At 42.7% G+C, this 13,277-nt stretch overlaps 1 protein-coding gene across 3 annotated transcripts in view; it reads left to right on the forward strand.

The window, feature by feature from the left end:
• The window catches only part of wdr27 (WD repeat domain 27), a 170,900-nt gene continuing 157,623 nt past the window's right edge, over positions 1-13,277 (forward strand). Inside the window, exons 1-9 of one of the 3 annotated variants that reach the window (XM_042306240.1) lie at positions 1-308; positions 847-1,048; positions 2,505-2,646; positions 2,831-2,955; positions 4,031-4,144; positions 4,400-4,451; positions 4,542-4,612; positions 4,894-5,020; positions 5,745-5,832. In XM_042306240.1, coding sequence (XP_042162174.1) covers positions 875-1,048; positions 2,505-2,646; positions 2,831-2,955; positions 4,031-4,144; positions 4,400-4,451; positions 4,542-4,612; positions 4,894-5,020; positions 5,745-5,832 — 893 coding nt within the window. In that variant the 5' untranslated portion in view covers positions 1-308; positions 847-874. Of the gene's footprint in view, positions 309-402; positions 692-846; positions 1,049-2,504; positions 2,647-2,830; positions 2,956-4,030; positions 4,145-4,399; positions 4,452-4,541; positions 4,613-4,893; positions 5,021-5,744; positions 5,833-13,277 lie in introns of those variants that run through there. The other 2 variants (XM_042306241.1, XM_042306239.1) reach the window with 2 other exon arrangements.

Here is a 13,277-nt window from a genome sequence, read left to right on the forward strand (position 1 = left end):
ACAGAAATCTCACTTAGTCAACTTCGGGATTCGAACTAGCAATTATTCAGTTACGAGCCAGACGCTCTAAATACTACCTGCCACCCCACAACACCGGTCAATCACACCTCCTTCTCCTTGTGCTATCGAGCGAGGACAGTTACGTTTAGATTGTGACCAATGTTATAAGTTATTTATCCTCGCCCATTGAAATAATTAGAAGGTTTGGCTGTTGACGTTGCGTTAGCCAGCATACAACAGTTGTGACCCGGCCATTCACGATCCAAGATCTCTGAAAACCATGCACATGACAACAGTATCATCTGGCGGTAGGTGCAAGTACTACAACACATGTGAAAGGGGAAAACTGAGCATCTGCTGTTGTTGTCCCTGGTATCCAGGCAACCCTCCAGAATACTTTTTGACCCATATTGCAGGCTGTTGGTTGGTCTAGAAGGGTGTAGTGAGGAATTTGCTATATTTAGCTAGAGATACAATTAACCTGCATTTATTTTAAGGTGGGTGACTATCTATGTTGCAGAATATATTCTACTGTTAGAATACGACTGTTGCCTAAAGTATTAGCTAACGTCAGTTTGCAGGACATGTGCTCTGTAACCCATCTAGCTAGTTGGCTAACTTTAGCTAGCTGGGTAATCCTTACCACAGACCACATATAGCTCTTAGCTATTACCTACTGGAAAGACTGTCGGTGAGTGACAGTGCAGCTACTGCAACAAATATAGTGATAAATAATATTTTAGCTGCTCCGATTTGGGTTATCAATATGGTTTTAGTGGGTTATTAGCCTAACTAGCTATCCATTTATTTCAATTGATTATGATTTCTTTATTTTGCTGTTTTCAGAGTAACTACATAGCTAGAAACGATCACCATGGATGGTTGTGGGGAAGGCAGCGGGACCAACAGACTGATGGTGGAAAAGCTATCCTTGTCCTGTGATAGACTGCTATCTCACCTACAGCTGGCCTGCTGTCCATCTCACTGTGCCTCACCACTACAAGGAAAGGACCTGTTGATACACTGTCTCCTGGACACAGAGCTGAAGGTCAGTTACAGACAGTCCTACAGTATAAGTTGGAAACGGATGTTAGCCGAAAGGATGTTCTGTTTTATCTCCCAACCCCAATCCCACACAGAGACACACAGAGACATACACACACACACACACACACACACACACACACACACACACACACACACACACACACACACACACACACACACACACACACACACACACTAGCTTACTCAAGGTCACATCAGGAGAAGATGGCATCTTCGATTTGATATTATAAAAATACCTATATGCCCTCCTCAGTAGCTTCCCACCATTAAATACATGCATCTGAACTTTGGCGACTACAGTGCATTCGGAAAGTATTCAGACCACTTGACTTTTTCCACATTTTGTTACATTACTGCGTTATTTTAAAATTGATTAAATTATATTTTTTCCTCATCAATCTACACACAATACCCCATAATGATGATACAAAAACAGGTTTTTAGAAATACCTTATTTACATATATATTCAGACATTTTGCTATGAGACTCAAAATTGAGCTCAGGTACATCCTGTTTCCATTGATCATCCTTGAGATGTTTCTAACACTTGATTGGAGTCCACCTGTGGTAAATTCAATTGATTGGAGATGATTTGGAAAGGCACACACCTGTCTATATAAGGTCCCACAGTTGACAGTGCATGTCAGAGCAAAAACCAAGCCATGAGGTCAAAGGAATTGTCCGTAGAGCTCCGAGACAGGATTGTGTTGAGGCACAGATCTGGGGAAGGGTACCAAAAAATGTATGCAGCATTGAAGGTCCCTAAGAGCACAGTGGCCTCCATCATTCTTTAATGGAAGAAGTTTGGAACCACCAAGACTCTTCCTAGAACTGGCCACCCGGCCAAACTGAGCAATCGGGGGAGAAGGGCCTTGGTCAGGGAGGTGACCAAGAACCCGATGGTAACTTTGACAGAGCTCCAGAGGTCCTCTGTGGAGATGGGAGAACCTTCCAGAAGCACTCCACCAATCAGGCCTTTATTGTTGAGTGGCCAGATGGAAGCCACTCCTTAGTAAAAGGCACATGACAGGCTTCTTGGAGTTTGCCAAAAATCAAGGCTATGGGTGGCTACTTTGAAGAATCTCAAATATAAAATATATTTGGATTTGTTTAACACTTTTTTGGTTACTACATTATTCCATATTTGTTATTTCATAGTTTTGATATCTTCAATATTATTGTACAATGTAGATAATAAAATAAAGAAAAACCCTAGAATGAGTAGGTGTGTCCAAACTTTTGACCGATACTGTATATGACGTAGTACGCAGTTTTTGGGGCCCACTTTTTGCTCATGAGCGCTACTTTCAGAACCACTGGCTATAAATTATACAAAAGTACTGGAGAATTTCTTTAAAATGTAAAGAAATCTGCCTGTTCAATCATTGCATCACTTGGCTCCACCACACTCCAATGCATCTCCTCCCCTCTGCAGGCCCTGCGACTGACTGGTCACCATGGAGACATCTCTGCCATGGTGTTTGGGACAGGTAGAGACCCTCTCCTGCTCTGCTCTGCCTCTGCAGATTATGTCATAGTCTGGGACATCCGGCGCTGCTACAGGAGAACTAGGGAGGGTGAGAATGTTTGCTTCATAGCTGTATGAACAGTAAGACGACAATACATTTCAATTCAGTGGCAACATTTTATATACTGGTAAGGCCTCATTTACTCACTCACTCAATTTATCAATTTACAATGCTATATAGTACAATTATTGAAATACTATTATTGAAATACTAAATACATAGATGTTTTCAGGGGTAGTTGCGTCTGGTACAGTTATTGGGACACTACTGGGCAAGGTAGTCCATCTGTCATTTTGTCCCTGTGATGAGCGAGTGGCTGCATGCTCAGGGGTGAAAGTATACATACTCAACTCCAATGTAAGTACAGCATGCTGAATGTGTACTCTACCCCTCAAATTCATCCTTTATAACAAGTGTTTGTGTTATGTTTTTATAATTCTTGTAAGATGATGACAAATGAATGGACAATAAAGTTGGACAATAAAGTTATCTTATCTTCTATTGCATATACTGTTTGTTTGACTGACCTCCAGATAGAGGATGTGTTGTCTGTTTGACTGACCTCCAGATAGAGGATGTGTTGTCTGTTTGACTGACCTCCAGATAGAGGATGTGTTGTCTGTTTGACTGACCTCCAGATAGAGGATGTGTTGTCTGTTTGACTGACCTCCAGATAGAGGATGTGCTGTCTGTTTGACTGACCTCCAGATAGAGGATGTGTTGTCTATTTGACTGACCTCCAGATAGAGGATGCGTTGTCTATTTGACTGACCTCCAGATAGAGGAAGTGTTGTCTATTTGACTGACCTCCAGATAGAGGATGCGTTGTCTATTTGACTGACCTCCAGATAGAGGATCGTTGTCTATTTTGACCTCCAGATAGAGGATGCGTTGTCTATTTGACTGACCTCCAGATAGAGGATGCGTTGTCTATTTGACTGACCTCCAGATAGAGGAAGTGTTGTCTATTTGACTGACCTCCAGATAGAGGATGCGTTGATTTGACTGACCTCCAGATAGAGGATCGTTGTCTATTTGACTGACCTCCAGATAGAGGAAGTGTTGTCTATTTGACTGACCTCCAGATAGAGGAAGTGTTGATTTGACTGACCTCCAGATAGAGGAAGTGTTGTCTATTTGACTGACCTCCAGATAGAGGATGCGTTGTCTATTTGACTGACCTCCAGATAGAGGAAGTGTTGTCTATTTGACTGACCTCCAGATAGAGGATGCGTTGTCTATTTGACTGACCTCCAGATAGAGGAAGTGTTGTCTATTTGACTGACCTCCAGATAGAGGAAGTGTTGTCTATTTGACTGACCTCCAGATAGAGGATGCGTTGTCTATTTGACTGACCTCCAGATAGAGGATGCGTTGTCTATTTGACTGACCTCCAGATAGAGGAAGTGTTGTCTATTTGACTGACCTCCAGATAGAGGAAGTGTTGTCTGTGCTGGCTGGCCACCTGGGACCTTTGACAGCAGCTGAGTTCTGTCCATGGGACAAAGACATCCTGGTGTCCATATCAGAAGACCGCACATTTAAGGTACAGTCAGGTTATTCACTAACCAGTGAAATCACTTGGCTTCAGTTGTTTTGCTTGAAGTCATTTTTGCGTCCCTTATCAAAGTGTACGCTACACTGTAGCTTTCTAAGTACAAATGAAATGACTAGCTACTAAGTCAGCTGTAGCTTGCATCATTTCACATGTGCGATCATCTGTTTATTGCTCCAAGAGAGACTGTTGTCCATAGGAACAGGTTTTAAACGTTTACTTATTGATCATTTCTCTTTTCGAAAGGTTTGGGGATTAAAAATGGAACAGATTCTCTATCAGTCTGCTGTATTGTCAGGTATGTGAACAGTGGATACACCAGTTTACGGTCCATTTGGTTTGATATTTAGTAAATAATAACTCTCTGTCCACACCCTCTGTCCTCCAGCATCTCCACTACTCAGTATGTTGTTCTTGGAGAAGAGCAGGCAGCTTGTCACTGGTTCTGCTGATGGACAGGTTGGTCTCTCTCTCACTCACTCACTCACTCACTCACTCACTCACTCACTCACTCACTCACTCACTCACTCACTCACTCACTCACTCACTCACTCACTCACTCACTCACTCACACACACACACACACACACACACACACACACACACACACACACACACACACACACACACACACACACACACACACACACACACACACACACACACACACACACACACACACACACACACACACACACACACACACACACAGTACATCTGGGATTTCCCATTGTTTCCAGGTGTGGAGCTTCACTCTTCCTGAGGACCACAGATGTCATTTGGTGACCAAATTGGACCTTCACAAGGTGCAGCAACGACACCAAAGACACCTGGACACAGTGGCCCCACAGACTGGTGGTGTACTAGGTAAGAGGAGATAGTAAAGTAGTTATGGACATGATTTGTTTGTTTCCTGTGATGTGTTTTAGCCATACGCCTGCTAGCCAAAGACACATTTTCATTTTCACACAACGTTTGGAACATGAACTTGAACTTATTTCCCACTTTTTCTCTCACATAATGAGTAAAATAAAATGTAAACTTGAAAGTGTTTTTCCTAACACTAGATGGAATCAGAACACTGAGTTATGTTCTGTAGGAGGTTTGGGGTTATATAGTAATATGCAGTGTCTAACTGTCCATCCAATAACTCAATAGCATTTTTTGCTACATTTCGTAAAGACTCTATCATGGACACTCTTACTGACAGTTGTGGCTGCTTTGCGTGATATATTGTTGTCTCTACCTTCTTGCCCTTTATGCTGTTGTCTGTGCTCCAATGTTGTTTGTACCATGTTTTGTGTTGCTACCATGCTGTGTTGTCATGTGTTGCTGCCATGCTATGTTGTTTTCTTAGATCTCTCTTTATGTAGTGTTGTCTTGTCTCTCTCTTCGTGATGTGTGTTTTGTCCTATATATTTATTTTATTCGTTTTATTTTTAATTCCAGCCCCCATCCTCACAGGAGGCCTTTTGTGTTTTGGTAGGCCGTCATTGTAAATAATAATTTGTTCTTAACTGACATGCCTAGTTAAATAAAGGTCAAATAAAATAATAACTGACCCCAAGCCACCTCTTGTGTTACATTCCAGGAATCACTCCAGACCCAGTGGAGACGGCAAAGCCAGTCCTCAGAATTGGTCCTTATCACAGACTTGACATTGATCATGAGCAGCAGAGGTAAAATGGGTTTCTCTCCAGGGTCCATGTGCTGTAGATAAAAGGGGTTAATGCAACACATTTCCTAATTTATCACTTGACACATCACGTGTTTAACCCATTGTCACAGTCAATTTTAGCAGATGTTTGATGCCTTTCTAGTTTATATCAGTGTTTCTAAACCTTTTTCGATTACTGTACCACCAAGTACATCTTACTCTGCCCGGACTTCCCCTGAAATACCTCTCATGTGAAGTGCCCCCTCATCAGTAGCCACGAAATGCTTTGAAAGGCTGATCATATCTCACACCAACACCATTATCCCAGACACCCAGGACCCACTCCAATTCGCATACGGCTCCAACAAATCCACTGATGACGCAATCTCTATTGCACGCCACAATGCCCTTTCTCACCTGGACAAAAAGAACACCTACGTGAGAATGCTGTTCATTGACTACAGCTCAGCATTCAACACCATAGTGCAATCCAAGCTCATCACCAAGCTAAGTATGCTGGTACTAAACACCTCCCTCTGCAACTGGATTCTGGACTTCCTGACGAGCCACCCCCAGGTGGTGAAGGTAGGCAACAACTCATCCGCTACGCTGACCCTCAACACGAGGGCCCCTCAGGTTTGCGTGCTTAGTCCCCTCCTGTTATCCCTGTTCACCCACAACTGCGTGATCGCGCACAACTCCAACACCATCATTCATTTTGCTGACGACACGACAGTGATAGGACTGATCACCTACAACGATGAGACAGCCTACAGGGAGCAGGTCAGGTACACTGCCAGGACAACAACCTCTTCCTCAACTTGAGCAAGACAAAGGAGCTGAACTACAGGAAACAGCGGGCGCCACCATCCACATCGACAGGGCTGTAGTGGAGCAGGTCACTAACCTATTGTGGTCCACACACACACCAACACAGTTGTGAAGAGGGCACGACAACGTCTCTTCCCCATCAGGAGGCTAAAAAAGATTTGGCATGGGCCCTTAGATTCTCAAAACCTTTTACAGCTGCACCATTGAGAGCATCTTGATTGGCTGCATCACCGCTTGGTATGGCATCTGATCGCAGGGCTCTACATAGAGTAATGCGTACAGTGCAGTACATCACTGGGTCCGAGCTCCCTATCATCCAGGACCTCTATACCAGGCGGTGTCAGACGAAGGCCCTAAAAATTGTCAGCCACCCAAGTCATAGCCTGTTCTCTCTGCTACCGCAAGGCAAGTCTGGAACCAACAGGACCCTGAACAGCTTCTAACCTCAAGCCATAAGACTGCTAAATAGTTAGTTAAATAGTTAACCAATAACTACCTGGACCATCTGCAATGACCATTGACTCTTTTGTCTCATCACATACGCTGCTGTTACTGTTTATTATCTATCCTGTTGCATAGTGACTTTATCCCTACAAGTATGCTACAGTACCAGTCAAACGTTTGGACACACCTACTCATTCAAGGGTTTTTCTTTATTTGTACTATTTTCTACATTGTAGAATAATAGTGAAGACATCAACACTATGAAATAGCACATGGAATCATGTAGTAACCAAAAAAGTGTTAAACAAATCAAAATAATATATATTTTATATTTGAGATTCTTCAAAGTAGCCACCCTTTGCCTTGATGACAGCTTTGCACATTCTTGTCATTCTCTCAACCAGATTCATGAGTTAGTCCCCGGGAATGCATTTCAATTAACAGGTGTGCCTTGTTAAAAGTAAATTCTTAATGTGTTTGAGCCAATCAGTTGTTTTGTGGCAAGGTAGGGGTGGTATACAGAAGAAAGCCCTATTTAGTAAAATACCAAGTCCATATTATGGCAAGAACAGCTCAAATAAGCAAAGAGAAATGACAGTCAATCCGGAAAAGTTCAGGAACTTTTAACGTTTCTTCAAGTGCAGTCGCAAAATCCATCAAGTGCTATGATGAAACTGGCTCTCATGAGGAACGCCACAGGAAAGGAAGACCCAGGTTTACCTCTGCTGCAGAGGATATGTTCATTAGTTACCAGCCTCAGAAATTGTAGCCCAAATAAATGCTTCACAGAGTTCAAGTAACAGACACATCTCAACATCAACTGTTCAGAGGAGACTGTGTGAATCAGGCCTTCATGGTCAAATTGCTGCAAAGAAACTACTACTAAAGGACACCAATAAGAAGAGACTTGCTTGGGCCAAGAAACATGAGCAATGGACATTAGACCGGTGAAAATCTGTCCTTTGGTCTGATGAGTCCAATTTTTTGATTTTTGGTTCCTACTGCTGTGTCTTTGTGAGACGGATGATCTCCGCATGTGTGGTTCCCACCATGAAGCATGGAGGAGGAGGAAGTGTGATTGTGTGGGGGTGCTTTGCTGGTGACACTGTCTGTGATTTATTTTGATTTCAAGGCACACTTAACCACAGCATTCTGTAGTGATATGCCATCCCATCTCATCTGGTTTGCGCTTAGTGGGACTATCATTTGTTTTTCAACAGGACAATGACCCAATACACACATCCAGGCTTTGTAAGGGCTATTTGAATGAGTAGGTGTGTGTCCAAACTTTTGACTGGTACTGTACATATCTACCAAATTACCTCGTACCCCTGCACAATGAATCGGTTCTGGTATCTCGTGTGTATATATCGTTACTCATTGTGTATTTATTCTTTGTGTTATTATTTTTCTATAAATTCTCTTTTTTCCTCCTTGCATTGTTGGGAGTAGCCCATAATCATTTCACTGTTAGTCTACACCTGTTGTTTACGAAGCATGTGACAAATATTTGATTTGATTTGATTAGACTTTACCAGTAGGCCTATGGTCTAATGATTCTTTTCAAGTACCCCTGTGCATAGGCCAAGTAGTCCTGTTTGGGAACCACTGGTCTTTATTACAGTCTACTAGGCCTGTTTCCCCAGGTCATGTAGAGAGTGCTCGATTCGTCATTATTTCCACAGACCAGGAGTTTTGAGTGATCCAGGAAAATATGATATCATAAATGTAAATATATAACGTAGCCATTTACATTTCTCCAGCCTTACAGGTGTTCATGTCTTTATTGGTAGTGACTAACAGGGTATGTTGGGGTGTCAGAGTGGTGTTTCCACAGCGATAGCAGGACACTTCCTATTAAAGGTTAGTTAAAGTGCCGTTAACAGTCTCAGGCTGTCCAATCAGCACTTGTTGCCATGGTGAAGTACTGTAGACACTATGCAAAGCCTGGGATGCACAAGGGGTGCACGTGCCGCTGTAGGCCATAGGATGACTGGGTGATTAGTATAGAATGGTCAGGACTCTCAGGGCACAAGACTCTGACTTTGATATGTCTATCACAAGGAGTCTTAGAGTAGGCATCAAAGCTATGCAGTGTGTCACAACAGAAGCCGGGTCCCAGATTGGTTTGTGCTATATAGCCAACTCATGTCAGTATACATAACCATCTGTACAGCTAACTCATGAAGGCATGACAGTGACCATAGGAGGTGACAATCTGAGACCAGGCTACCATATCAGTATATACAAATAAATGTTTTAGCAGTTATAGAGACACAACTTGTATCACAGACTTATAGGCCTAGTCAATCATGGTTTGTTCTTTCCTACTACAGTACAAGTTTATTTGTCAAGTCGAGACAAGGCATGGATTTCACTACTTAAACTAAACAGTGGACTATGTTGGACACGATCGTTGTTGGTTGAAGAGCCTCCTCTCCCTCTTCCTGTCTCCTCTCCTCTGCCACCCTGTCTTATTTATTCTACAGCGTGAGATGGCTATAGTTCCCTGGTTTCTACCTTATGATGTACATACAGTACCTTCGGAAAATATTCAGACCCCTTGACTTTTTCCACATTTTGTAACGTTACAGCCTTATTCTAAAATGTATTACGTTTTTTTCCCCTCATCACTCTACACACAATACCCCATAATGACAAAGCAAAAACATGTTTTTATACATTTTTGCAAATTTATTACAAATAAAAAACTGAAATATCACATTTACGTAAGTATTCAGAACTTTTACTCAGTACCTTGTTGAAGCACTTTTAGCAGCGATTACAGCATCAAGTATTCTTGGGTATGACTCTACAAGATTGGCACACCCGTATTTGGGGAGTTTCCCCCCATTTTTCTCTGCAGATCCTCTCAAGCTCTGTCAGGTTGGATGGGGAGCGTTGCTGCACTGCTATTTTCAGGTTTTATCGACCCAGAGAATTTTGTTTCTCATGGTCTGAGAGTCTTAAGGTGTCTTTTGGCAAACTCCAAGCGGGTTGTCATGTGCCTTTTACTGAGGAGTGGCTTCTGTCTGGCTAGTCTACTATAAAGGCCTGGTTGGTGGAGTGTTGCAGAGATGGTTGTCCTTCTGTAAGGAACTTTGGAGCTCTGTCAGAGTGACCATCGGGTTCTTGGTCACCTTCCTGAACAAGGCCCTTCTCCCAAGATTGCTCAGTTTGGACTGGGCGGCTAGCTCTAGGAAGAGTCTTGGTGGTTCCAGACTTCTTCCATTTAAGAATGATGGAGGCCACTGTGTTTTTGGGGATCTTCTATGCTGCAGACATTTTTTGGTAGCCTTCCCCAAATCGGTGCCTCGACACAATCCTGTCTCGGAGCTATACGGACAATCCCCTCGGCCTCATGGCTTGGTTTTTGCTCTGACATGCACTGTCAACTATGGGACCTTATATAGACAGCTGTGTGCCTTTCCAAATCATGTCCAATCAATTGAATTTACCACAGGTGGACTCCAATCAATGATGTTGTAGAAACATCTCAAGGATGATTAATGGAAACAGGATGAACTTGAGCTCAATTTCGAGTCTCATAGCAAAGGGTCTAAATACATATGTAAATATGGTATTTCTGTTTTTTATATTTTATACATAAACTGTTTTCGTTTCATTATTATGGGGTATTGTGTGTAGATTGCTGACTTTTTAATTTATTTAATCCATTTTAGAATAAGGCAGTAACGTAACAAAATGTGGGAAAAGTCAAGGGGTCTGAATACTTTCCGAAGGCTCTGTATGCAGCATTAAACCAGGGGAAAATTCAGCCTTGGCTTGGATCAAACACAATGCTCCCAGTTGGTTGTGTGTGTGTGCGCCTTGCCAACTCACCAGTTGCCGGCCACACTGTCTTTCTTTAGTGTGGGGTTACAGTATCTCCTCTTTAGTGTGGGGTTACAGTATCTCCTCTTTAGTGTGGGGTTACAGTATCTCCTCTTTAGTGTGGGGTTACAGTATCTCCTCTTTAGTGTGGGGTTACAGTATCTCCTCTTTAGTGTGGGGTTACAGTTGGGGTACATCTCCTCTTTAGTGTGGGGTTACAGTATCTCCTCTTTAGTGTGGGGTTACAGTATCTCCTCTTTAGTGTGGGGTTACAGTATCTCCTCTTTAGTGTGGGGTTACAGTATCTCCTCTTTAGTGTGGGGTTACAGTATCTCCTCTTTAGTGTGGGGTTACATTGTCATCTCCTCTTTAGTGTGGGGTTACTTTAGTGTGGGGTTACATTGTATCTCCTCAGTTGGGGTTACATTGTCTTATCCTCTTTATCTGTCCTCTTTTGTGGGGTGGGGTTACATTGTATCTCCTCTTTAGTGTGGGGTTACATTGTATCTCCTCTTTAGTGTGGGGTTACACTGTCTTTCTTTAGTGTGGGGTTACATTGTCATCTCCTCTTTAGTGTGGGGTTACAGTATCTCCTCTTTAGTGTGGGGTTACATTGTCTTCTTTAGTGTGGGGTTACATTGTCATCTCCTCTTTAGTGTGGGGTTACAGTATCTCTTCTTTAGTGTGGGGTTACATTGTCATCTCCTCTTTAGTGTGGGGTTACATTGTCTTCTCCTCTTTAGTGTGGGGTTACATTGTCATCTCCTCTTTAGTGTGGGGTTACATTGTCATCTCCTCTTTAGTGTGGGGTTACATTGTCATCTCCTCTTTAGTGTGGGGTTACATTGTCATCTCCTCTTTAGTGTGGGGTTACATTGTCATCTCCTCTTTAGTGTGGAGTTACATTGTCATCCCTTAGTGTGTGGTTACATTGTCTTATCCTCTTTAGAGTGGGGTTACATTGTCATCTCCTCTTTAGTGTGGGGTTACATTGTCTTCTCCTCTTTAGAGTGGGGTTACATTGTCATCTCCTCTTTAGTGTGGGGTTACATTGTCTTACATTGTCTCTTCTTTAGTGTGGGGTTACATTGTCATCTCCTCTTTAGTGTGGGGTTACATTGTCTTCTCCTCTTTAGTGTGGGGTTACATTGTCTTCTCCTCTTTAGTGTGGGGTTACATTGTCTTCTCCTCTTTAGTGTGGGGTTACATTGTCTTCTCCTCTTTAGTGTGGGGTTACATTGTCATCTCCTCTTTAGTGTTTACATTGTCTTATCCTCTTTGTGTGGGGTTACATTGTCTTTAGTGTGGGGTTCTCCTCTTTAGTGTGGGGTTACATTGTCTTTAGTGTGGGGTTACATTGTCATCTCCTCTTTAGTGTGGGGTTACATTGTCTTCTCCTCTTTAGTGTGGGGTTACATTGTCTTTAGTGTGGGGTTACATTGTCTTCTCCTCTTTAGTGTGGGGTTACATTGTCTTCTCCTCTTTAGTGTGGGGGGTTACATTGTCTTCTCCTCTTTAGTGTGGGGTTACATTGTCTTCTCCTCTTTAGTGTGGGGTTACATTGTCTTCTCCTCTTTAGTTGTTCATTGTTCTCCTCTTTACATTGTCTTCTCCTCTTTAGTGTGGGGTTACATTGTCATTCTCCTCTTTAGTGTGGGGTGGGGTTACATTGTCATCTCCTCTTTAGTGTGGGGTTACATTGTCTTCTCCTCTTTATTGTCTTCTCCTCTTTAGTGTGGGGTTACATTGTCATCTCCTCTTTAGTGTGGGGTTACATTGTCATCTCCTCTTTAGTGTGGGGTTACATTGTCTTCTCTTTAGTGTGGGGTTACATTGTCTTATCCTCTTTTGTCATTGTCATCCTCTTTAGTGTGGGGTTACATTGTCTTCTCCTCTTTAGTGTGGGGTTACATTGTCTTTAGTGTGGGGTTACATTCTTTAGTGTGGGGTTACATTGTCTTCTCCTCTTTACAGTGTGGGGTTACATTGTCTTCTCCTCTTTAGTGTGGGGTTACATTGTCTTCTCCTCTTTAGTGTGGGGTTACATTGTCATTGTCTTCTCCTCTTTAGTGTGGGGGTTACATTGTCATCTCCTCTTTAGTGTGGGGTTACATTGTCTTCTCCTCTTTAGTGTGGGGTTACATTGTCATCTCCTCTTTAGTGTGGGGTTACATTGTCTTCTCCTCTTTAGTGTGGGGTTACATTGTCATCTCCTCTTTAGTGTGGGGTTACATTGTCTTCTCCTCTTTAGTGTGGGGTTACATTGTCTTCTCTTTAGTGTGGGGTTACATTGTCTTCTCCTCTTTAGTGTGGGGTTACATTGTCATCTCCTCTTTAGTGTGGGGTTACATTGTCTTC

This window comes from Oncorhynchus tshawytscha, linkage group LG25 (genome assembly GCF_018296145.1).
Source record: "Oncorhynchus tshawytscha isolate Ot180627B linkage group LG25, Otsh_v2.0, whole genome shotgun sequence".
Taxonomy (NCBI): Eukaryota; Metazoa; Chordata; class Actinopteri; order Salmoniformes; family Salmonidae; genus Oncorhynchus; species Oncorhynchus tshawytscha.